This window comes from Macaca mulatta, chromosome 6 (assembly GCF_049350105.2).
Source record: "Macaca mulatta isolate MMU2019108-1 chromosome 6, T2T-MMU8v2.0, whole genome shotgun sequence".
In the NCBI taxonomy this organism is placed as follows: Eukaryota; Metazoa; Chordata; class Mammalia; order Primates; family Cercopithecidae; genus Macaca; species Macaca mulatta.
Window position 1 is genome coordinate 121,799,384 of NC_133411.1, and position 25,001 is coordinate 121,824,384.

Genomic DNA, 25,001 nt, shown 5'->3' on the forward strand with positions numbered 1-25,001 from the left:
GTCAGAGACTAGAGATCTTGGCGCCGAGCGACAGGTGCCGGAACAAACAGGCGGTGAGAAATCGCGGACGCGGAACCATTTGGTGGGCAGGACTTCCGGCGGAAAAGCGGGCTGTCTCGGAAACGCCGAGCTGAGTTCCTCCCGGGTTTTCAAGTTCGGCTCCTGGGCTGTTGTTTAGACTCTTGTGAAGATGGCTTGCGCTGCAGCGCGGTCCCCGGCGGACCAGGACAGGTGGGTTCTGGGTAGGTGGGTCCTCAGAAAGGAAGGGGCTTGCTGTGGTGCCGCGAGTGTTACACCGCCCTTCTCCGCTCCGCAGCCTCTGGAATGGCCTAGCTGATCCAGCTCGCCCTGGACGGGCTCCGCGGGTCTCCTTGGCGGCTGATTTTTGTGAGAATCCTGCAGCAGCCACCAGGCTCTTCGCAGGGCTCCTGAAATTCCTACCGTAGGTAGCCTAGTGTTTACCTGTACGCGAGACAAGGATTTTGGGTGCTACGTGGACATAATATTAAGTAACATAATCTCAGTGTGAGAAATGTGTTCTTTTTAATTATTGTTGCGTTCGGAAAGGCTCATTTGTGAAATTTTGAAGTTTTTAATACCTCGGACACTTTTTATATAAGAGGGCGGACCCATTCTCAGGAACTTTTAACAGGCTGCTGTGTCTAATGTAACATTTACCCAGGTTGTTTTGTTTCTATTAGTGTGGTTTTTTTCCTTCCAAGGTAGTGGATAAAGTTTATCTTTAATTAAGTTAAGTAAAAGGGAGGTAATTTAAAGAAAAAACATTAAGCAAATAATAGCATAGGTGTACCAGCAATGATGATGACCTTGCCTACCACGGACCGAAAGAATGTATTTTTGAAAATACTTGTTATCCGTTGAGTGTAGTTGTCCAGGTTCTTGACGTTTTGAATAAGAAATTGAACAAAACACACAAAGCAAGGCAGCGAAAGCAGATTTATTTTAAACAAAAGTACACCACAGGGTGGAAGCAGGCTCCAGCAAGCCGCCCAAGAGCTGTTGGTTACGGAATTTTCTGGGATTTAAATACTCTGTAGAGGTTTCCTATTGACCAGTGCCAGTCTGATTGGTTGAGGGAGGGGGATCACTCAGAATGAGGAGTAGGCCTGCAGCCAGTCTGATTGGTTGCTGGAGGGGACCTTTCCAAGGTTGATTTTTCAGCAGCCACGCAGAAAAAGAAGGGTTTGAAAAGGGAGTAGCCATCTGATATCTACTCAGCATGAATTGGCCTTCGGTTTCCTGCCACCCGACCCTCTTCTCCTGCGTCTTACTGCTCTAGTGATACCACTTATGCTATTGTCTATGGCAGGTTTATTTGTATCTATCCTGCTTATTTAAATAATAAGAAGACCATCGCAGAGGGAAGGCGAATCCCCATAAGTAAGGTAAGCAGATGGCTGGCTCCTTGGTCCTCGAGGGAATGGGGGGTGTCATCCTGGTCGGGCCACGTCATCTTGTTAGAGCCACAGGGGGTTCTCTTCACTGCATTTATTTCGGGCTTGGGGAGAAGGACAGCCAAGAATTGGGGTGCGTTCCTTAGTGTTGGTGAAACCAGAAAGGCATTAATTCATAGCTGAAGGGATTTTTTTTTTTAATGGCTCTTAATGAGCCTGTGTTTGTAAAGAAGTGGGGCCAGAGTCTGTAGATTTTACATGTTTTTTTAAAACGAAGTTATGACATTGTTCCCCTTGATACAGGAAATCACAATTATGACATTGTACGATATATTAATAATATTCAGAATGTAGTTGAGATTTTTTTAAGTATGTGAAGACTTGCAAAAAGTTCAGCCCTGTTGAGTTTTATTAAAATGTAATTTGTATTTTGTAATATGACAGATTTAAGGCACCTAGGTTTGATGCAGTGAATTCTCACGTGATGAGTACATCTGGGTGGTAACAAGCACTCAAAAAAGAAAACATTATAAGCATCCAGGAAGATTGCGTTATGTTCCCTCCCAGTCACTGTCGCCTCCGCATATGCTCAAAAATACCAGGATGACCACTGTCATGACTTTGACACCATAGGTTACTTTTGCTTATTTTTCACTTTTCTGTAAACGGAATTTCACAGTATGTACTTTTGTATCTTTTTTTTTCACTGAACTTTAAGCTTACGAGATTTATCTACATATTAGAATGTAGTTGAATTTTCATTGCTCTGTAACAGAGTTTGTCAATAGCAGCACCATTGCCAGTTTGAGCTAGATAATTGTTGTTGGGGGTTGTTATGTGCATTTTAAGATGTTCAGCAGTATCCCTGGCCTCTACCCACTATCCTTCTCCAAACCCCATTCCCTAATTGTGACTATCAAAAATGTCTCCAAGCATTGCTAGATGTCTTTTGCGTGTGTGTAGGGGTAGGGAGCCTGAGGACAGAATTTCCCTACTCAAAACTACTGCCCTGTCTCCTCTATAGTATTGCATTGTGTGAATACACCAGAGTCTTTTCTGCCTTCTTTTTTGTTTTTTTAAGAGACAGGGTCTGGCTCTGTCACCCAGGCTGAAGTGCGGCGGTATAGTCTCAGCGCACTGCAGGCTCCACCTCCCGGACTCAAGCCATCCTCCAACCTCAGCCTTCCGAGTAGCTGGGACTACAGGCACATGCCACCACGTCCGGCTATTTTTGTATTTTTTTGCAGCAATGGGATTTCTCCATGTTGCCCAGGCTGGTCTCAAACTCCTGAACTGAAGTGATCTGCCTACCTTGGCCTCCCAAAGTGCTGGGATTACAGTTGTGAGCCACCACACCTGGCCCTTTCTACTCTGGATGGAAAATTGGATTATTTCTATTAATAGTTTGAGGCTATTATAAATAGTTGTCTTTTAGTGAACATATTTTGTAGAACGCATCTGGGAATGGAATTGCAGGGCCATAAACAATGCAGCTTTAGTAGATACTAGCAGTTTTCTAAAGTGTTTGTATGTGTAATTGTTTAAGCAGTCAGTAATCATTGAGCGCCTACTATGTTCAGAGTACCATGCTAGGTGCTGGGGAATACACTGGTTAACAAAACAAAGCCCGTGCCCTCAGAAGTTTATGTTCTGTTGGAGGGGAGATGGGCACACACGTATGCATTAGTGTTATTCCTAGGAATTTTTTAAATTACAGTGGAAGCATCTGTACTTAATGAAAAAGGAAACCTAGGGTTTTGGTACTTGTTTGATTATAGTATTTGAAATTATTTACCCAACATTATGGCAGTGTCCACTTAAAGCAAATATATTTAGTGTTTATGTTTTTAACTGTTCAGGCTGTTGAAAATCCTACAGCTACAGAGATTCAAGATGTATGTTCAGCAGTTGGACTTAACGTATTTCTTGAGGTATGACGTGGTTCTTCACTATTTTCCATACTCATACTCATCTAATTGATGTAATAACTTTCTTAAGCCCTGTTTTTCTTTTGTTTCGTTTATGTTAGAAAAATAAAATGTACTCTAGAGAATGGAATCGTGATGTCCAATACAGAGGCAGAGTCCGGGTCCAGCTCAAACAGGAAGATGGCAGCCTCTGCCTTGTGCAGTTCCCATCACGTAAGCTTTTTAAATGAATCAGTGGGGCTCAGGGATAGGTTTCTCCTATGCAACACAGAAAAGGTTCTAAAACTGAAAGGTGAAAGTCACAGTTTACATTCTGAAGATTAATTTAAAGACAGGACTACTGCTCATGGAGAGAAGCAGTAGTTCTAATTTCTTTGAGGTGAACGACCTCTTTGAAAATGTAATGAGACCCACTAAACATTTTTCCAAAAAATTGTTGTGTGAACATTTTAGAAACCTCTGGAAGTCTGTCATTGCTCCCAGGTTAAGAATATAAAATTATTAAGTTGTTGAACATTAATTGCCATTTCAGATCCTAGAGGTCCTTGAGGTCTGTTAATATCTAATTATTCTATCATTAATAAATCTAAAAAGCAGTATTGACTGAAAAAAGCAAGAGATATGCATAATATGGTACCACTTAGGTAAATTTAAATACAAAATATTACTATTGATAGATGCATATGTAATGTTGCTTATTGGTATTTTTTTGAAATGCTCTATATGGAAACACTCACTCTTAAGACAGTAGTCACCTAATGGTGAGCAGGATAGAGAGTAGAAACCCAGGGATTGATGGTCATAGAAGACTGTTGCGTCATCTCTAGTGTTTTATTTCATGAAAAACAGTAACCAAACTGACATCAATATAACAGAATGTTAGTTCTGAGTATTAGGAAGATAAGTTTTTGTTTACATGTTGTTTATTTTTCTGAATTTTCATCTCTGAGAATTTTAATTTTTTAAAACAGAGCTATTAATTTTTTCTTTCATTTTAATAATCCCCTCAGTTTAGTTGAACTCTCCCATTAAATTTACTTAAAAACAGTGAAACTGTCAGACAAACTGACAACTTGTTTGATTTTTTTGGTTTTTTTTTGTTTGTTTTTGAGACAGAGTCTCGCTCTGGCTGGAGTGCAGTGGTATGATCTTGGCTTACTGCAACCCCCGACTCCCTGGTTCAAGTGATTCTCCTGCCTCAGCCTCCCGAGTAGCTGGGGCTACAGGCATGTGCCACCACACCCAGCTAACTTTTGTATTTTGGGTAGAGATGGGGTTTCACCATGTTGGCCAGGATGATCTCGATATCTTGACCTCGTGATCTGCCCACCTTGGCCTCCCGGAGTGCTGGGATTACAGGCATGAGCCACTGCACCCGGCCTGATTTTTTTAAAATAGAGAGACAAGGGTCTCACTATGTTGCCCAGTCTAATTTCAAACTCCTGGCCTCAAGCAATCTTCCCATCTTGAGGAGATCCCAAAATGCTGAGATTACAGGCATTAGCCACCATGCCCAGCCAGCATGTTTGAACTTTTATTTTTAAAGACAAGGGCTCACTCTGTCATCCAGGTTGAGTGCAGTGGCACGATTATGGCACACTGCAGTCTTTTTCTTTTTTTTTTTGAGACAGAGTTTCGCTCTTGTTGCCCAGGCTACAGTGCAATGGTGTGATCTTGGCTCACCGCAACCTCTGCCTCCCAGGTTCAAGTGATTCTTCAGCCTCAGCCTCCCGAGTAGCTGGGATTATAGGCATGAGCCACCATACCCAGCTAATTTTTTATTTTTAGTAGAGATGGAGTTTCTCTATCTTGGTCAAGCTGGTCTCGAACTCCTGACCTCAGGTGATCTGCCCACCTCGGCCTCCCAAAGTGTTGGCGTGAGCCACCACACTCAGCTAACACACTGCAGTCTTGACCTCTTGGGCTCAAGCAACCCTCGCACCTCAGCCTCCCAGGTAGCTGAGAATACAGACGCATGATTTTTTATTTTTTCTAGAGATGGGGTTTTGCTATGTTTCCTAAGCCAGTCTCAAACTCGTGGACACAAGTGATCCTCCTGCCTCAGCCTCCCAAAGAGCCGAGATGACAGACATGGTACACTGGGCTCAGCCTAAAATAGATTTTTTTTATATACTAAAACTCATCAGGATTGGTAGGTATTGCTAGATGCTTCAGGTTGTGACTAAGGAGTGATAGTATATTCTAATACGTTTTTTCTCCTCCTTAACATTTTCCTATATTATATCTCAAAAAAACAAAAACAAACAAAATCTTGTAATTAACTAGTAGATAAAATAGGGGTAGAAATTGTGATGAGAACATGTCACTTCCTATTTCCAGTAAGACCCAAGTAAAATAGTAAAAAGAAAGCAGAGCTGAGGAGCTTAGTCTGTTTTGGGTGAAGGCAGCTGGTTGTCGGTATGCAGAGCAGGAATGCATGTAAGTGTAGATCATCTGATCTTACCCGTCGGATCTCTTGTGACTTGATGATACTGTTTTTTTGTTGTAAGTCTGAGAAAACCCTGTGTTTCAGTGTCTTAAGAGACAATGATATTTTGACTCTGTTTCCTACCTGAGGTGTATTTGGATACTCCTTAGATCTTCAAGCTAATTGCTAGGACCAAGACCAAAATTTTTTTTTCATACTTATGTTTGCCTTTTGATTTGATTCATTTAAATATTTTCAGCATTATTCTCACTCTCAGTACATTTCCCCCAGCTTGAGCTAGTCAGTGTCTTCAGTCATTTGATTTTTCATTTTTTTAAAAAACATATTTTCCATTTTCTTGATGTGATAGTTTCTTACACTTTGTGATATTCAAGTTGATGACTTTTTATGTCTTATTTCTCAGATTATACATTAAGCCTAACTTCTGGTTCCTAGGTAAGTCAGTAATGTTGTATGCAGCAGAAATGATACCTAAACTAAAAACAAGGACACAAAAAGCAGGAGGTGCTGACCAAAGTCTTCAACAAGGAGAGGGAAGTAAAAAAGGGAAAGGAAAGAAAAAGAAGTAACCTAGTATCAGCATCAAGTATGTGGTACTACTGTAAGAGACATGAATGGAGACTTCTGATTTGTATCAGAGGGAAACAGAAGCTTTTTGTTTGCATCGTTTAACTGAACTGTGAACGCTTGTGCCTCTCATCTTTATCATCGGAGTTGACAGTGAAACATTTACATCAGAAGTTTGCATCTCGCTTTTATGCCCTATAAAAGAATTTTTTTGTCTTTCAATGCAGTTTTTTTGGAAGAAAGAATATTTTTAAATGGACAAAGGACTGTACAATAAGTTACTTGAAATGAGTTACTTGTTTCAGATAAATTTCAATTCGATTTAAAATAAACATTTTGTCCACCTTTTAAGTTAATGAAATAAAATTTGAAACTGACTTTTGCAGCTTTTGCTTATGAATGAATGCTAGGAGAGGAGAGGTATTAAGAATAAAATATGTAGTGAAAGTTTCCATAGTGTGAGTCTAAAACTAGAAGAAAGTGGTAGGTCCTCTTGTGGGTGGGGAACAGGGGAGTCTGTAAAAAGCCAGTCTGTAGATCATATTTTAATCTGTTACTGTAATCGAATCGTTCAATTCTTGTTTTGACATGGAAAGTCCTGGATTTTAAGCTTTAAATTTGCTTATTTTGTAGGTTTAAGAACATGATTTTCATGGGAGTTCTAAAATTAACTGTACTTCAGCACCTTGAGGTACACTTTCCTTCAAGAAACTAAATTGGATTGGTGCTTCTGAATTTATTTCAGAGCAGTTTCTGAAAGTAGTGATTTTGAGCTATCCTGATTGCTGTTCTTTCTGAGGCCTGGTTTGGCTCTTCCTTGAATTCTGCAAGCTACCTCTTATTTTCAGTAAATTCCATTTTCTTTAAGTGTGTGTTGTTTTTTTTTTGTTTGTTTGTTTGTTTTGAGATAGAGTTTCACTCTTGTTGCCCAGGCTGGAGTGCAGTGGCGCAATCTCAGCTCACGACAACCTCCGCATCCCAGGTTCAGGTTCAAGTGATTCTTCTGCCTCAGCCTCCCTAGTAGCTGGGATTACAGGCATGTGCCACCACGCCCAGCTACTTTTGTATTTTTAGTAGAGAAGGGGTTTCTCTGTGTTGGTCAGGCTGGTCTTGAACTCCTGACCTAGTTGATCTGCCTGCCTCGGCCTCCCAAAGTGCTGGGATTACAAGCATGAGCCAGCTGGCCTGTTGACTTTTTTTTTTTTTTTAATTCTTAACAATTTCTGTTTTATAGTGAACATAATAGTATAAGAGTTTACATATTTGACTTACAAATAAATCCTGGGGAGAGGGGAGTATGTGTAAAACATAATTCAGAGCAGCCTTCTTTGAGAAAGTGGGTGTGTTTGGCTGTGTAACACAACAAGGGAATGTGTTTGCTGTGTAACAATGAGGGACTTAAGCAGGAGATTTTTGTCTCATATGTTAAATCCAAGTGAGGCTGCTGTGGTTGTTGGTTTAGCTCTCAGTGATGCCTTTTTTGTATTTTTCCGCTCTACTGTTCATGACATATTTCTAACACCTTTATGATTGTTGTTCCTGCTTGTAAAAGGGCTAGTATTTACGTGAGTGCAAGGCAGGAAGTAAAGGTAGCTGTGCCAGCCACTTCTGGCAAGTAGTTCTCCCACCTCAGCCTCCCAAGTAGCTGAGACCATAGGCATGAGATTTCTCAGAATTCCTCCCAGCAGGCTTTCACTTAGTTTAGCTGTTGAGAACTGTGACACGTTCATCTCTAGCTGCAAAGGAGGCTGAGAAAGTGAACACAGCAGTCCTCCTTATCCTTGGGGGATGCATTCCAAGACTCTGAGTGGATCCCTGAAACAGCAGATAGTACTGAACCATATATATACTATGTTTTTGCCTATTCATATATACCTGATATGGTTATCTGCGGCCCCACCCAAAATCTCATATTGAATTATAATCCCCAAATCCCTATGTGTTAAGGGTGGGACTAGGTGGAGATACTTGGATCATGGGGGTAATTTCCCCTGTGCTGTTCTTGAGATAGTGAGTCTTACAAGATCTGTTGGTTTTATAAGTGCCTGGCATTTCCCCTGCTTGCAGTCACTCCATCTTGCCGCCCTGTGAAGGTGCCTGCTTCTCCTTTGCCTTCTGCCATGTTTGTAAGTTTCCTGAGGCCTCCCCAGCAATGCGGAACTATGAGTCAATTAAACCTGTTTCCTTTAAAAATTGCCCAGTTTTGGATATTTCTTCATAGCAGCGTGAGAATGGGTTAATACATACCTATGATAAAGTTTATAAATTGGACACAGTAACAGATTAACAATAAAATTAGAACAATTATAACAATATACTGTAATAAAAGGTATGTGGAAATTGTCAGTCTCTCTCAAAATACTGTGCTATACTCACCTGTTTTGGGACCAAGGTAACTGAAACAACAAGTGAAACCGCAGATGAGGGGTGACTACATAGCTTTTTCAGTCCTGACAGCCAAGGCAGCTAAGGAAGAAAGTAGTTGAGAACGCATACTGGGCCAGGTACAGTGGTTCACACCTGTAATCCCGCACCTTGGGAGGCTGAGGCAGGAGGATCACTGGAGTCCAGGAATTTGAGACCAACCTGGGCACCATAGTGAGACTCTGTCTTTACAAAAAATAAAAGAATTAGCTGGGCATGGTGGTACTTGCCTATAGTCTTAGCTACTTGGGAGGCTGAGGTGGGAGGATTGTTTGAGCTCTGGAGGTGAGGCTGCAGTGAGCCGTGATCATGCTATTCCACTCACCTCAGCAGAGCTGGACCCTGTCTCAAAAAAAAAAAAGTATACTGTGGTAGCCAACTTAAAAGATTTGTCACAGAAAGATGGTTGAAATCTGGAAGTGGTTTAGTTTGGGGGCAATAAGGATTGTCAGTGCTATATTTTGAATGTCCCCTCCAAAATGCATGTTGAAATTTAATTGCTATTGTGATGTTATAGAGAGGTGGAACCTTTGGGAGGTGATTGGGCCATGGAGGCTCTGCCCTCAGGAATGGATTAATGTTACTATCTCAGGAGTGGGTTTGTTATAAAATGGAGTTCAGCCAAATTTTTCTTTTGCTCTCCGGAGCACACCCTCTTTGTCCTCTCACCTTCCACCATGGGATCACGCAGCATCAAAGACCCTTGCCATATACTGTGCCATGCTCTTGGATTTCCCAGCTCCTAATCATGAGCCAAATACACATTGCCCAGGCTGGTGTGCAGTGGCGTGATCTCAGCTCACTGCAATCTTTGCCACCCAATTTCAAGCATCACCACCACGCCTGGCTAATTTTGTATTTTTAGTAGAGACAGGGTTTCACCATGTTTGTCAGGCTGGTGTCGAACTCCTGACTGCACATGATCTGCTCGCCTTGGCCTCCCAAAGTGCTGAGATTATAGGCATGAGCCACACCACACCTGGCCTCTAAAAAAATTTTTTTTAATTACAAACTTTTATACTCAGGAGGCTGAGGTGGGAGGATCACTTGAGGCTGGGAGGTTGAGGCTGCACTGAGCCGTGATTGTGCCACTGCACTTTAGCCTGGGTGAAAAAAAGAGACCTTATTAAAAAAAATTTTTTTGTCTGTTTTAAAAAGATTACAGTTTTCACTTAACAACTGGCAAAAAAAAAAAAAAAAAGTTCACTGATTGCACCAATTGCAGTAATGTGAAGAAATGGCAATATATTGTTACAGCAATAATTCTGAAATCTTAGTGTTTTATGTTGCTGTAACAGAACACCACAGACTGGGTAGCTTAAAAAATGAATAGAAATTCGCCAGGCGTGGTGTATCACGAGGTCAGTAGGTCAAGACCAGCCTGGCCAACATGGTGAAACCCCATTTTTACTAAAAACTACATAAATTAGCCGGGTGCAGTGGCAGGCACCTGTAATCCCAGCTACTCGGGTGGCTGAGGCAGGAGAATCACTTGAACCCTGGGAAATGGAGGTTGCAGTGAGCTGAAATCGTGCCACTGCACGATTTCACTGAGGCTGTTCTCATACTCCTGGGCTGAAGCAAGCCTCTCAAGTGGCTGGGACTAGAGGTGCATGCCACCACACCTAGCTGAAAAAGGGAATCATAATGTAGATGTTGAAGTGCTTTTTGTATTTATGAACTGTGTTCACATCCTGTACTCACTTCTTAAGGAATCTGTTATCAAAATTATATATAATTTTAAAAGCCAGCTAGTTTTAATAGTGTGTTTCTGTTTTAGGCATTAACTTCCATCTGTAGAAGAAGAGGATTTAGTTTTCTTTCTCTACCATATGCTTGCATAGTTCCTGTCTTCCTGTCTTCCCAGTCTACCAATATATTTCATAATTTAACCACTATTCAGAGTTTCCATTATTATACATTCTGTTCACAGCTCAGTCATGTAGTACACTTGCTACTAAAAGTGTGGTTTAAGGACCAGCAGCACTGGCCTCTGGTGAAAGATTGTGAAAAATGCAGTATCTCTGGCCCCAGCCCAGAATTCAGATGTATTCAATGAGATCCACAAATGATTCTTTCTTTCTTTCTTTTTTTTTTTTTTTTTTTTTGAGGTGGAGTTTCACACTATCACCCAGGTTGGAGTGCAGTGGCCCAGTCTCAGTTCACCACAACCTCTGCCTCCTGGGTTCAAGCGATTCTCCTGCCTCAGCCTCCCGAGTAGCTGGGATAACAGGTATGCACCACCATGCCTGGCTAATTTTTGTATTTTCAGTAGAGACAGGGTTTCTCCATGTTGGTTAGGCAGGTCTCGAGCTCCCAACCTCAGGTGATCCGCCTGCTTTGGCCTCCCAAAGTGCTAAGATTACAGGTGTGGGCCACCGCGCCCGGCCTTCTTTTTAACTTCTTTAAGCTCTTGTAATTTGCATGTTTCCTTTTTCTAGCATTCTATTCTCAGTTCATGGATGTAATTTATTTCTCAGAAGGTGAGATTTATAGTCTTCTTGTTTCCAAGTTCCTTTTTTTTCCTTCTATTTTTATTTTGATCCCTATCATGTTAGTAGCTTTGTTTTGGTTGCTGGTGTTTAAGATAGAAGGACCAAAAGGCTGATTATAAGTTGAGATCTGCCCCGGGTGCTGTGGCTCACACCTGTAATCTCAGCACTTTGGGAGACTGAGGCAAGAAGACCACTTGAGCCCAGGACTTCAAGACCAGCCTGGGCAACATAGGAAGGCTCCCTCTCTACAAAAAAAAAAAAAAAATTAGATGGGCCTGGTGGCACATACCTGTAGTTCTAGCTACTCTGGAAGCTGAGGCGGGAGAATCGCTTGAGCCCAGGAGATTGAGGCTGCAGAGAGTTGTGATCATGCCACTGCACTCCAGCCTAGGTGACAGAGTGAGTCCCTGTCTCAAAAAAACAGAAAAACCACAAAAGTTCAGAGTGGCTGGATATGGTGGCTCATGCTTGTAATCCCAGCACTTTGGGAGGCCAAGGCAGGTAGATCTCTTGAGCCCAGGAGTTTGAGACCAGCCTGGCCAACAAAGGAAGAGTCTTGTCCTCATTACTAGTCTCTACCAGTGGTTCTCAACCCTGGCTCCATACTAGGATCACCTACAGAGTTGTTAAAGCATACTGGCACCTGGTTACCATGGTAGACTAATTAAATCAGCACTTTGTTAGAGGAGGCAGAGATCATTTTTGAAAAGGTCCTCAGATGATTCCAGTGTTCAGCCAGGTCTGGAAACCTCTGTGTATTAAGATACAAAGATAGCATTTACCTAACCCAGTGGTTTTATCTCAAAGTGCAGTTCCTGGACCCACATTGCCTGGGCTGTTTAAAAATGCAAAACTTTCAGCCCCACCCCCGACTTCCTGAATGAGAATCTTAGAGTACAGTAATCTACTTTAACAACACTCGTCTCCATCCCCATCCTCCATCAGTTCTGATGCACACCAATTTTTTTTTTTTTTTTTGAAATGGAGTTTCATTCTTGCTTCCCAGGCTAGAGTGCAAATGGTGTGATCTTGGCTCACTGCAACCTCTGTCTCCCAGGTTCAAGCCATTCTCCTGCCTCAGCCTCCCAAGTAGCTGGGATTACAGGAATGCACCACCACATCCAGCTAATTTTTTGTATTTAGTAGAGACAGGGTTTCACCATGTTGGCCAGGCTGGTCTCGAACTCCTGACTTCAGTTGAGCCCCCCACCTTGGCCTCCCAAAGTGCTGGGATTACAGGCGTGAGCCACCGCGCCTGGCCCACACCAAAGTTTTTGGGAAGCATCGATCTAACCAAGGAAACTCCTAAGTGTGTATGTTGTAAGATTTTGAGAGTTAGTGTTCTAGCAGTGAGCCAGGAAAACTTTTAATGTCATTCTCAAATATGTTTACTTTCCAGCCATGCTATATAGAACTGTAATATTTGATAGGTAAAGATCTGAATTGTACATGTGTTATTCTAAACACCATAATTCTAGACATGCAGACATCAAAAAGCAGATGTTGGAGACCCTGTGGACCAACGCACACCTTCAGAAGTAGGTTTTGTTTTTTTGTTTTTTGAGACAGGGTCTGGCCCTGTCGCCCAGGCTGGAGTGCACTGGCACCATCTTGGCTCACTGCAGCCTTGACCTCCGGGCTCAAGTCCTCCCACCTCAGCCTCCTGAGTAGCTGGGACTACGGGCATGCTCCACCACCCCCCGCTAATTTTTTCGTATTTTTTGTAGAGATAGGGTCTCACCATGTGGCCCAGGCTAGTCTTGAACTCATGCACTCAAGCAGTCCACCCACCTTGGCCTCCCAAAGTGCTGGGATTGCAGGTCCAACAGGCCAGAAGTGGGTATTTTTATCAAAATTCTCAAGTACTCCTTTTCTTGATCTCTTCTGAAAACAAGTACAGCATAATTTGGAGGCACATGTAAAAAGTTTACTACATCAAGGCCAGGCGCGGTGGCTCACGCCTGTAATCCCAGCACTTTGGGAGGCCCAGGCGGGCGGATCACGAGGTCAGGAGATCAAGACCATCCTGGCTAACACGGTGAAACCCCGTCTCTACTAAAAAATGCAAAAAATTAGCTGGGCGTGGCGGCGGGCACCTGTAGTCCCAGCTGCTCGGGAGGCTGAGGCAGGAGAATGGCGTGAACCTGGGAGGCAGAGCTTGCAGTGAGCTGAGATCCCACCACTGCACTCCAGCCTGGGTGAAAGAGCAAGACTCCGTCTCAAAGTTTACTACATTAAAATGCCTGCAATACACTATCTTGAGTCATAGGAGACTTCTTTGTGTGTAACGCAATACACAGGTGGAAAAAAAAAAAAAACCGTGGATTCAGTTTCCTTTAAATGTAGTGCTAATTATTGGTAGAAACTTTTTGAGTTGGTATGTTTTCTTTAGGGCAGGTCTTTTCCTCTGGTAGGCAAGAACCACCAGGAGAAAACTACAAGCCATGTGAGGAATAGAGTTAATAAAGAACAGTGTTTATGGCTCATTTATCTGTATTTTAAAACTTTGCTTAAATAATTCTGGGTTAGGAGGAAAGCCCCACAAAATAAAATGAAATATAACAGTTAAATGAGAAGTGAATTTTATTTACATCTATTTCCATTCAGTGTATCACATCTTAAGGGTAGGTGATAACAGTGTGAAGGGTGTGCTCATTTTCTTCACCTGTGGGTAGAAGACTCTTCCCCAGAGTAGCAGTTGTTAATCCAAATGATTGAAGCCTTCAGGTAAGGGAATAACTGCTGCAGGAATTCTTTCTTGAAGAATTTAAGCTGTTTGGTAGGAATTCTGTAACTACATACCTTTGAAACACTATTCACATTCAAATAAACTCATTTTCTAGCCAGACACAGGCTCAATTAGTTTTTTCAAACTCTAGCCAAGGCAGTGTTTCATTTGGGAAATCATGTGACAGAACTGCTCAATTCATAACTTCTCCTGCTGTTAACATTTACACTTAGACTGCCAACAACAGTTAAATTGTGGTCTCAAGGGAACAAAAAAATTGCATTCAGAATATAGTATTTTTAAACTAATTTTAGCCTGTAAGTCATTATGAGCAATAGTAACTTTTATACTCCCTCATCTTGTCTGATGATATATTCTATATGCTGTCAATCTGATTATATAGTCTATATGCTAGAACTTGCTAATTTTCATTCTGCCACCAAGAAAATTATACTTTTATTTATGGGAAAAGGATTTAAATCCTCCTAGGTATGTAAAAAAATGTGTTTTAATCTAAAAGTGATTTTTCTCGCAAGAACAATTTTGTTTGCTTTCTACAAAGTTTTAAGTTTAATAAAATGCCAGTAATCACCAGTTTGCTTCCCCAAAATAAATGCTCTGATCCATATTAGAGTGATACTGTCCCTTAGTATTGGTATCTTTAATATTTTTTACATCATGAGATATCGTTATGATCTTACCTGTTATCTCAAGGTGAGCTAATCATCTTTATTTGCCTTAAAAAATACTGTACTGGCTGGATATTTAATCTTGTTAGTTTAGTTATACACTTGTTTTAGTCTAGTTTAATTCAAAAGGACTCTAACAGTATGGTTTAAAACTCAGATTTTCTAGTCCAGACAAATTGCTCTAACGATTTGGCAGATCAATGGAGACATCCATTTCAACTTTATTGTTCTGTACTTACTATGTAGTCATGTGCAGTTTATCAACACAAAGAATACGGATGAAGGCATTTAAATGGACTACAAGTGACTCTGACTTGTAAACTAGGGAAGCCTCTTGTGTTTGACCTTAAAGGCCAGAGAAAAACTGAAGATAGATTGACTTAACTATTGCCAAGCAGATTATGGGTTATACTTCCTTTCATTCTCCCAGAATTGCTCTAAAAGCTAGGTGTCGTCATTAGCATGTTGTTGCTAATGATATAAACAAGAACATACATGTAATCAGAGGTGGACAAATCTTCAGAAGTTCCTTAAACTTGTTTAAAAAAGAAGATTGGGAAAGAAGACTAAATCAACATGTTTCTCCGCTTTGAAGATAAAACCAGAAATGGTTTCCATTGTAGCATCTTGACAATAGACAAATATGTAAAGTTTATAAGTAGATAAGACAGTATTACTAGTTCTTCAGGGAACTGAGAGTTATAGGTTACTGATGTGTGTGTGTAAATTTCCTGATTTATCACTAGAGTGACTAACTGCTTTACAAAGCTATCCTGGTATTCATATGCCATGTACTAGGGAAACAACCAGGCCAATCTCCATTCGATTTCATTTCTCATTTTGTTCATTTGCATATTAATCACATATTTCCTAAAGTATTATTTAGTAGACCACACCAGCACAATGGTTCCTCCAGCTTTTGGCAGGTGGTCTTACTGTACAGAAGTTATAAATGGCACATACAACCTTCCCCTCCTCCCTCCCCATTAGCATGATGCATGTTGTAGTCAGACAGTAACATTTCCATATGTACATGTGCACAAATACATTAAAAACATTTCAGAATTATATAAAATTTTACATTACATGAAGTAGAACCATAAAGATTATCCTAAGTGTAACTACAGAGAAAATGCATGCAGGGAGAGCCCAGTAAAGTACACAGCCTGTGGGGTATATAATTTTATTTTAAGTTTATATTTCCTGCAGGATAGTAACATACATCTTTTCCTACCCAGAGGCAAAATACATTTTCCAAAAACTTGGACACTGCCCACTGCATTAAGTTTAAAATGCTCCCTATGTATATAGACAGTAAAAGTAAGCAAAGAAACTTACAACACATTCCAATCTTTATCAAAAATGTTTTCAAGGCAACATTATTAAAATAATTATACCACGGTCCCTAATGTAACATCAAGCTCTAGTAGGAAGGTACAGAGAGGGCAGGAAGTTTCCATCCAGTCTGGTTTAGGTGCTCTTCTTTTCTTCACCCAGTAAATTCACGGTGGCTTTCTTGGCTGTTAGGAGGGAAAGAAATATATATCAAAACTCTTTGGAATGCAAGCTTTGTGCCTAACGTAGCTACTAGATAACAAAATTTGGATGACTCATGTTCGGGTGCGATCATGTTGGGGTTTGTGGTCTGGGCTAAGGGGGTTTCCAGGAAATGGAGAGGGTACCTCTGAGAGCACAAATCCTAAATACTTGAGCAAAATACTTGACGGTCATCTAGCCTAGCCCCTTGTCACCTAAACTGTTTGCCCTCTGTTCTCCTTTAAGCATTAAAAGCAGCAGAGATTTCTTAAGGGTAGTATTCAAATTCTAGTTTGTATCTGTGTGCTTGCCTGTAAGATTTCACTTACCAATATATTATCAATCTGATGACAACTAGGTCATCATATTTATCCCATGGTGACAAATCACAGAAGTCCTCATTCCTAGCACTAGAAATATAGTCATCCCGGCCCCTCCCCGCCCCGCCTCCCGGCGCGGGTGGCCGAGGCGTAGCGCTGCGACCCCCGTCCCTGCGAACATGGCGCTGCGAGTGGTGCGGAGCATGCGGGACCTGCTCTGCACCCTGCGCGCGGTCCGGTCACCCGCCGCGCCCTGCCCGCTGAGGCCCTGGCAGTTGGGGGCGGGCGCCGTCCGGACACTGCGCACGCGACCCGCTCTGCTCTCGGTGCGTAAATTCACAGAGAAACATGAATGGATAACAACAGAAAATGGTATTGGAACAGTGGGAATCAGCAATTTTGCACAGGAAGCATTGGGAGATGTCGTTTACTGTAGTCTACCTGAAGTTGGGACAAAATTGAACAAACAAGATGAGTTTGGTGCTTTGGAAAGTGTGAAAGCTGCTAGTGAACTCTATTCTCCTTTATCAGGAGAAGTAACTGAAATTAATGAAGCTCTTGCAGAAAATCCAGGACTTGTAAACAAATCTTGTTATGAAGATGGTTGGCTGATCAAGATGACACTGAGTAACCCTTCAGAACTAGATGAACTTATGAGTGAAGAAGCATATGAGAAATACATCAAATCTATTGAGGAGTGAAAATGGAACACCTAAATAAACTAGTATGAAATACCACAACCCAGCAGATTGTCTTAAATTAGTGGTGGATAGAAGACTTAGAATAGCAACTTATAGCATTACCAATGGGGAAGAAAAAAACTACTGTTAACGCTGCTAATGAAGGAAAATGTCCTTTAACTTTGTAATGATTATAGATTTTAGACTAGGCTCTAGTGTTCAGAATTCATTAAATTATCCATGGTAAAAACTAGTTTTAAAAATTACATAATTCAAAGATAATGTTGTTATTCTTAAGCCTTATATAATATTGTAACTTGCCTGGATTTGGGATGAAATACTTAATGACCTTTCCATTGGAAATAACTGGGAGTGAAGAGGTTTTTGTTGCTTGTACAGTGTTAGATGACACACCATTATCTTGATTTTGCAATACACTGCATTTGCTGGTGGTATTTTTATACGGTGAAGCAACAGCTTTGCAGCAAAATAATAAAATACTTCGTTTAAAAAAAAAAAAAAAAAAAAAGAAATATAGTCATCCCTTGATACATGTGTTTGGGAGGGGAGGGACGGGGGGAGAGGACATTAGTTCCAGGAACCCTACAGATACCAAAATCTGTGAGTGCTCAAGCCCTGAAAGGGAATGGCATACATAGTATTTCCATATAACCTATGTGTTTCCGTACACTTTAAATCTCAGCCAGGCATAATGACTCATGCCTGTAATCCCAGCACTTTGGAAGGCTGAAGTGGGAAGATCACTTGAGGCCAGGAATTTGAGACCAGCCTGGCCAATATGAATGGTGAGACCCCCACCCCTCACCTCTATTTAAGAAAAAATTTAAAAGCCCATCTCTAGTTAAAATACCTAATGCAACATGAATGCTATATAAATTGTTGTTATACTAAATTGTTTTTAAAATCTGTATTTATACTCTTACTGTGCCACCATTCTCTCCTATGAGAAGAGTTTGCTCTAAGTCTTTGAGTTGGTGACAAGACACTACATTCATCAAGAAAATATTCTGTCCAGATGTGGTGGCTCACATCTATAATCCCAGAACTTTGAGAGGCTGAGGTAGGAGTATTCCTTGAAGCCAGGAGTTTGAGATCACCCTGGCCAAAACACAGTGAGAGCCCGTCTCTAGAGAAAAATAAGAAAAATATATTTTCTTACGTCTGCAGGAGACCAAGCCTTCCACTTTCTAATTACCAAGTGGCTGGAAATGTGCTGTAAGAACCAGTGCAGTGTGTGAGATGGAGGGGAAAGGGGTTGTCTGGAAGCCTCCAGGGCCCCCTGTGAGATTTTACAATCTGCAGCTGTTCTTGATGGAGCCCAGAGTCTTAGTGATGAGAGCCAGGGAGTCCCTTCTTGTCCACCAGCTGCCTAACAGCTGCTCTCCCTTTGCTCAATTAAAATTACCGAACCAAGTTCACAGCAAAGGAGAAACTAGTCCTTCCCTTAACTAACCCTTTGTAAAACAATTCCTAGTTAATCCAAAAGCTTTGAGAAAGTCTAAAATGTGTCAGCATGTAAATTCCTCCTAACTTATTTTAATTCTCATGCCCCTATTTAGGAATGTATCATACCAAAGTAAGACTGGATTTTAAGTATTGATATCTAAGAGAACCAAGAGGCTAGAAATGTGGGTGAAGTGAGCTGAGATCATGCCACTGCACTCCAGCCCGGGCAACTGAGTGAGACTGTTCAAAAAAAAAGAAAGCTGGCAATCCTAAAGTGGGAGGTTGTTAAGACTACAAGTTAGAAAATACCTAAAACATATTGAAGTAGACTGGATTTGTATACCCAAAAATAGGAGTCCAGAGAAGAGAGGTATGTGAGGGAGAAATGGGGAACATACCACCTCTGGGGCATCAGTGCTGCTGGAGAACTCTCTTGGGATTTTACTTCCCCGTGGTCAGTCTACCTCACAACTCCCATGTCTTAACTACCACAGAGCTCTAAAAAAAAAAAACAACAAAAACCTTTCTCCAATTTCTAAAACCCTTGAGTCCCTCTGGAGCTCAAGACCCATCATCGGCAAAATCTATATCCTCACTCATTCCTCCAAATGTTTCCTTTACCTTCTTGCTCTTAGAGAAAGCTGGCTGTGCCCTGAGGACATTGCTTTCTCAAGTGGTGGCTGTCTCTTTCCTCCCATGACCCTAGTACAAATGGATCTGGTAGGTATTGTTTTTGTTCTTCATTGCCACTTTCAGAATCTCATCATCAGATTATATTATCAAGTAGCCTTCCTTTTCCCTGTCATCCCTGACTCTTGGGCTACTCTGTCTTATTTCTTGAAGATTTTAGCTCCTAACTTAATGTTCCTTTCTAACACTACTCCTGTTATTTATTTATTTATTTATTTATTTATTTATTTATTTAGAGACAGGGTCTCACTCTGTCACCCAGGCTGGAGTGCGGTGATGCCATCTCAGCTCACTGCAGCCTCGACCTCCCAGGCTCAGGTGATCCTCCCACCTCAGCCTCCTGAGTAGCTGGGACACTGGTACGCATCACCACATCTGGCTAATTTTTGTGTTTTTTTTTTTTTTTTTTTTTTTTTTTTTGTAGAGATTGGGTTTCACCATGTTGCTCAGGCTGGTCTCAAACTCCTGAGCTCAAGCAATCCACCCACCTTGGCCTCTCAAAGTGCTGAGATTACAGGTGTGACCACTGCACCTGACCTACTACTCCTATTTTAATTATTGATGATTTTAATATCCATGTAGACATATGTGATCTTCTAATATCCTGACCTCTTAATTTCTCCCCTCCAATAACCCTTATATTCCACCCTACATATGGCACTGACTCCCAGGATACCTGTTAGTACCAATGCTACAGTCCCTCCATAATCTTGTATTAAGCATCCCACTCACCCACCATCATCTTTGTAGTGCACTTTTTTCTTTGTAGTGTGCTCCCCACCCCCCTTTTTTTGCTCATTGTAAATGATGATAAGAGTATTCCTGTTATTATCCTGATTCAGGGTTCTTCCACCACCACTTCCCATCTTACTCAGGTTAAATTCCATTGTCAAGCATTAACCACTCCACAGTCCCACTCTCACTTCATAGTTGCTGGAAATCACAACCTTCACACAACTCTCCACCTACTCTGCAGCTGTACCCATGTAGCTGAGTATGGCTGGAGAAAAACATAAACAAGAACTGGTTTCACTATAAATTCATGAACACAAATCTCAAGCATGCCTTTAACACTGCCTGGCAGTCACAGGACATTGTTCCAGTCCATTTACTCTCCGACTGTCCTAGAGGGGCCGGCACACTGCAGCTACACTCGCTTATGTAGTGTCCATGGCTGCTTTCACACTACAATGGCAGAGGAGAGTAGCTGCAACAGAGAACTGATAGCCATGAAAACATTTGTTATCCAGTGAAACCCCGTCTCTAGTAAAAAATACAAAGAACTAGCCGGGTGAGGTGGCTGGCGTCTGTAGTCCCAGCTACTTGGGAGGCTGAGGCAAGAGAATGGTGTAAACCCGGGAGGCGGAGCTTGCAGTGAGCTGAGATCCGGCCACTGCACACCAGCCTGGGCGACAGAGCGAGACTCCGTCTCAAAAAAAAAAAAAAAAAAATTGTTATCTGGCCCTTTACAGAAAAAGTTGAGCAGTCCCTCTCCTTCCCAACTATTTCATACATTCTCTTTCCACTGTCTCCTTCCCCATCCTCTCTCAATTGGCCTTTTCTTCCTACCTTACTGAGATATTTGAAAAATGAGAAAGTCACTTCTGTAGGCTCCCATGGTCCCATGTGCTCACAGCATACCATAAACCCTGATTTCCCTGCTGTTATCATAAACTTCCAGCTCTTCTGACCAGTCCCTCTACTGGATACTGGATCCTTCCCTGGTCAAGGACAGAGCTCCAGCAATTCACCCTCTCACTCCTGTCATCATTTTTTGCTCTGTTGAATTATTCCCATTCATTTTCAAACAGGCTTTGTTTCTCTACCTTAAGAAAAAAACTTTTAAAATTTCAGGACCCTAATTCCTTCTTCCAGTTATAGTCCCATTCTTCTGCTCCCCTTTGCAGGAAACTTCTCAAAAGAAAGATCTATATTCTCTCATCCCTTTTCTCTCATTCTCTCAAATCCATTGCAATCAGGAGTTTGATACCACTCCACAAAATCTGTGTTATCAAAATCACTAGTACCTTCCTCATTGCTAAATCTGCTCATTTCTCAGTCCTTATCTTACTTGACCTGTTGACAGCAAGTAACATGATAGATCACTTCTCTTTGAAACACTTTCTGTTCTTGGACCCAAGGATACCACACACTCACCTGGCCACTCCTTATCAGTCTGCTTTGCTGGTTGCTTCTCATCTCTCCAGTCTCTAAACCTTAGACTCCCCAGCGTTAAGTCTTTGGACCTCCTCTTTCCTAACTACACTACCTTCGTGATCTCATCCAGTCTCATGTTTAATATGTATAAGCTTGTGGCCCACAAATTTATGTCCCCAGTCCAGACCTGTTTCTTGAACTCTTGACACCTGTATCCAACTAGCTGTTTGATCCTTGTAGGTATCTAACAGACACCTCAAACAAATGTCCAGGACTGAATTCCATATCCCCCCGACCCGCCACAACCTCCCACCCCAACAAAACCTATTCTACCCAGTCATCTCCAGCTCAGTGGCAATTTTATCCTTCCATTTGTTAAGGCTAAAAAGCTTGTCCTTGCCCTTAACCCTTCTGACCCATGCCCAATCCATAAACAAATCCCATTACTTCTACTTTTGAAATATATCAAGAATCTGATACTTCTTACCTCCTACTGCTACACAAAGAACCAAGCCACCATCGTCATCTCCAGTCAGATCACTGCAAAAACCTTTTAACTATTCCCCCAATTTCCTCCCTTACCCCCCTTCAGTCTGTTCCTAATACAGTGGCCACAGGCATCTTTTTAAAACACAGGACAGATCATTTTGCTCCTCTGGTTAAAATTCCCCAATACCTCCACATCTCACACAGAGTAGAAGCCAAAACCTTTACAATGGCCTATCACCTGCAACCTGTCCCACCTCGTCTCCTGCACCTCTCTAGATCACTCTTCCGTTGCTCCCACCTCAGGACTTCTGCATATGCAGCTCATTCTGGAGTATGATTCCCCATGGTTCTTTCCTTTACCATTTTTTTTTCTCTCTCTCTTTTTATTTTTTTTAGGGGGGACAGGGTTTTGCTTTGTTACCCAGGCTAGAGTGGCACAGCTCACTTGCAGCCTTGACGTGGGCCGAAGTGATCCTCCTACTTCAGCCTCCTGAGTAGCTGGAACTACAGGCTTGCGTCACAATGTCCGGCTAATTTTTTAACTTTTGTAGAGAGCGGGTCTCCATAGGAGACCCCGTCACAAACAAGCTGGTCTCAAACTCCTGGCCTCAAGTGATCCTCCTACCTTGGCCTCCCAAAGTGTTGGGATTACAGGCTGAGTCACTGTTCCTGATTCCTTTACTGCTATCGAGTCTGATTCAGTAGAGCCTTCTGGTATAGATTTCCTAAATGTCTCCATTTAGAATAATAAGCATCCCTCCAGTCCTTGGCCCCCCCCATCTTTCTACTTATTTTTTCCCTATATTATCTGCTAAATATACCATCTAATTTTCAATTTTACTGCCTATCTCTCAACTAGACTGTAAGCTTCATTAATTCAAGGAGTATGGTCTCTGGTTTGCTGGTTCACTGCCAGTGTTATGAACATGCTTGGCACATATTAAACACCTCAATAAATAAATATTTATTGAGTGAATTAATCAGAGCTGAGAGTGGACATTCTTTTGTACCCATAACAAAAATTGAACAGCATACTGAACCGATCAACCTGAACTGAATTAGGCTGGCTGTCAGGGCCTCCAAAGTACTACTTCTGTCTGGTCACCCTGCTGCTATAGCCCTGGCCAGCTAGGCCTTGCTGTTCATGGTGCTGGCCCAGAGAGGACCCAGCCAGGAGATGCTGAGTGCTGTGTGGGGGCAGGGAACCCCAAGGAGAAGGCGCTGAGGAGGACACTGAAAAACAGGGTTAGCAGCTCAAACTGCCAGAGACAGAAGGCAAGCTCAAATGAGTGACCTGAAACAGCAAGTGGTAGATTTACAACAGAACCAAAAATTTTTGCTAGACAATCAGCTTTTACAAGAGAAAATGCATGGACTCATAGTTGAGAACCGTGAGTGAAGGCAGCACTTGGGGATGGAGGCCCTGGTTACTGAAGAGGAGGCGAAAGCCAAGTTAATTCCATCTATTTGATGCTTGACATCCCTAACTAGGCAGTGAGGGTAGACGTTAGTTGTGGTGGGGTTGGAAGTAAACATCAACTACCTTCCCAGTATGATATCCTGTTGGGCATTCTGGACAACTTACCCCCAGTAGTGTTCTTCAAATGTCCTTCCCCAGAGTCTGCCAGCCTGGAGCAGCTCCCAGAGGTCTACTCAGAAGGACCCAATTCCTAACCAGCCTCCCTTTCTCTGTCAGTGGGGACATTATCAGCCAAGCTTGAAGCTATTAATGAACTAATTAATTTTGACTACATATATGCCAAGCCCGTAGTCTGAGACAGAGAGTCAAGCTAATGTGGTAGTGAAAATCAAGGAAGCACCTCTCAGCCTCTCAGAGAAAGATCACCCGGAATTCGTGGTCTCAGTGAAGGAAGACTTTGTGGAAGATGACTTCATTCCAGACCAGGGTATCTCCAATCTACTCTCATCCAGCCACTGCCCGAAGCCATCTTCCTGTCTACTGGATGTTTACAGCGACTGTGGGTATGAGGGCTCCCCTTTCCCCTTCAGCAACATGGCCTCTCCACTTGGTGCAAACCATTCTAAGGAGGAGACTGGCCAATGAACTCTTTCCCCAGCTGGTTAGTGTCTAAGGGGTGATCTAATACTGTTGCCCTTTTCCTTGACTATTACACTGCCTGGAGGATAGCAGAGAAGCCTGCCTGTGCTTCATTCCAAAGGCCAGAGAGTCTGCAGTCCTAGAGAATTCCCTTAACGTATTTATCTGTTCAAATGTCATGGAGAACCCCAAGTATTGTCTTTTGGCATGCAGTCCAAGGTATTTGATATGTTACTATAATTCAGAACTACAGCTTTTGAGGTTGTACTTTTTCTAAAGAGTGGTAGTTTGCCCTAAATATTTATTATGTGAGGGTGATTAGAGAAGTGTCAGAGTAGACATGGAATTCATGAATGGCTATTTATCATTTCTCCTCCCCCTTTTTGGCATCCCAGGCTTGCCTCTAGTTTTAGGTCCTTTAGTTTGCTTCTGCAAGTGGAGAGAACACCTACCTGAGAGGGCTCTTTTCCCCTCATGTACAGTTCAAGTAAAGATCAAGAATTTTTTGTAAAATTATAGAAATTGACTGTGTAAATGCTTGATGGAATTGTTTCCTGCTAGTATAGCTTTTGAAAGGTGCTTTCTCCATTTATTTAAAACTACCTATGTAATTAAAAAGTATAATGCAAACAAATAAACAATTAGAAGAGATGTACTTGCATATCAATATAGGTGATTCTCTAAAATCACTGCCTACCATGGAAAGTCATTTTTCCTAATGTTCTGACTCAATGCTACATTAAATGTGGCATGGAGGAAGAGTCTTGGGAAAAGCTGAGAACTGTAAGTGTTCTCAATAGGCAAAGACTTTGTAAAGAAATCCCAGAGTAACGGTGGCATTTGGCTGAGGGGTGCTGGTAAGACAAGAAGGCCAGGAAGCCTGTTATTTAAGCCCAGTGTGTCACATC

The 25,001-nt window shown here is 41.9% G+C and overlaps 3 protein-coding genes and 1 pseudogene across 7 annotated transcripts in view; 3 read left to right on the forward strand and 1 right to left on the reverse strand.

Annotated features, from left to right (window-relative positions):
- Window positions 1–108: 108 nt before the first annotated feature.
- SRP19 (signal recognition particle 19) overlaps window positions 109–25,001 on the forward strand; it is a 30,217-nt gene continuing 5,324 nt past the window's right edge. The window contains exons 1-6 of one of the 5 annotated variants that reach the window (XM_078005108.1): window positions 109–231; window positions 317–442; window positions 1,331–1,406; window positions 3,275–3,346; window positions 3,445–3,556; window positions 6,196–6,736. In XM_078005108.1, the coding sequence (XP_077861234.1) occupies window positions 191–231; window positions 317–442; window positions 1,331–1,406; window positions 3,275–3,346; window positions 3,445–3,556; window positions 6,196–6,227 (459 nt within the window). In that variant the 5' untranslated portion in view covers window positions 109–190 and the 3' untranslated portion in view covers window positions 6,228–6,736. Of the gene's footprint in view, window positions 232–316; window positions 443–1,330; window positions 1,407–3,274; window positions 3,347–3,444; window positions 3,557–6,195; window positions 6,737–25,001 lie in introns of those variants that run through there. The other 4 variants (XM_078005107.1, XM_078005109.1, XM_078005110.1 and 1 more) reach the window with 4 other exon arrangements.
- REEP5 (receptor accessory protein 5) overlaps window positions 13,844–25,001 on the reverse strand; it is a 46,444-nt gene continuing 35,286 nt past the window's right edge. The window contains exon 5 of the mRNA XM_015140593.3: window positions 13,844–16,215. Within this exon, the coding sequence (XP_014996079.1) occupies window positions 16,166–16,215 (50 nt within the window). The 3' untranslated portion in view covers window positions 13,844–16,165. The remainder of the gene's footprint in view (window positions 16,216–25,001) is intronic.
- LOC698520 (glycine cleavage system H protein, mitochondrial) lies at window positions 16,702–17,291 on the forward strand. Its single transcript, XM_015140591.3, has one exon. It carries the CDS (start codon window positions 16,731–16,733, stop codon window positions 17,250–17,252), a length of 522 nt encoding a protein of 173 aa, XP_014996077.3. The 5' UTR covers window positions 16,702–16,730; the 3' UTR covers window positions 17,253–17,291.
- LOC106998889 (uncharacterized) lies at window positions 19,410–24,127 on the forward strand (annotated as a pseudogene).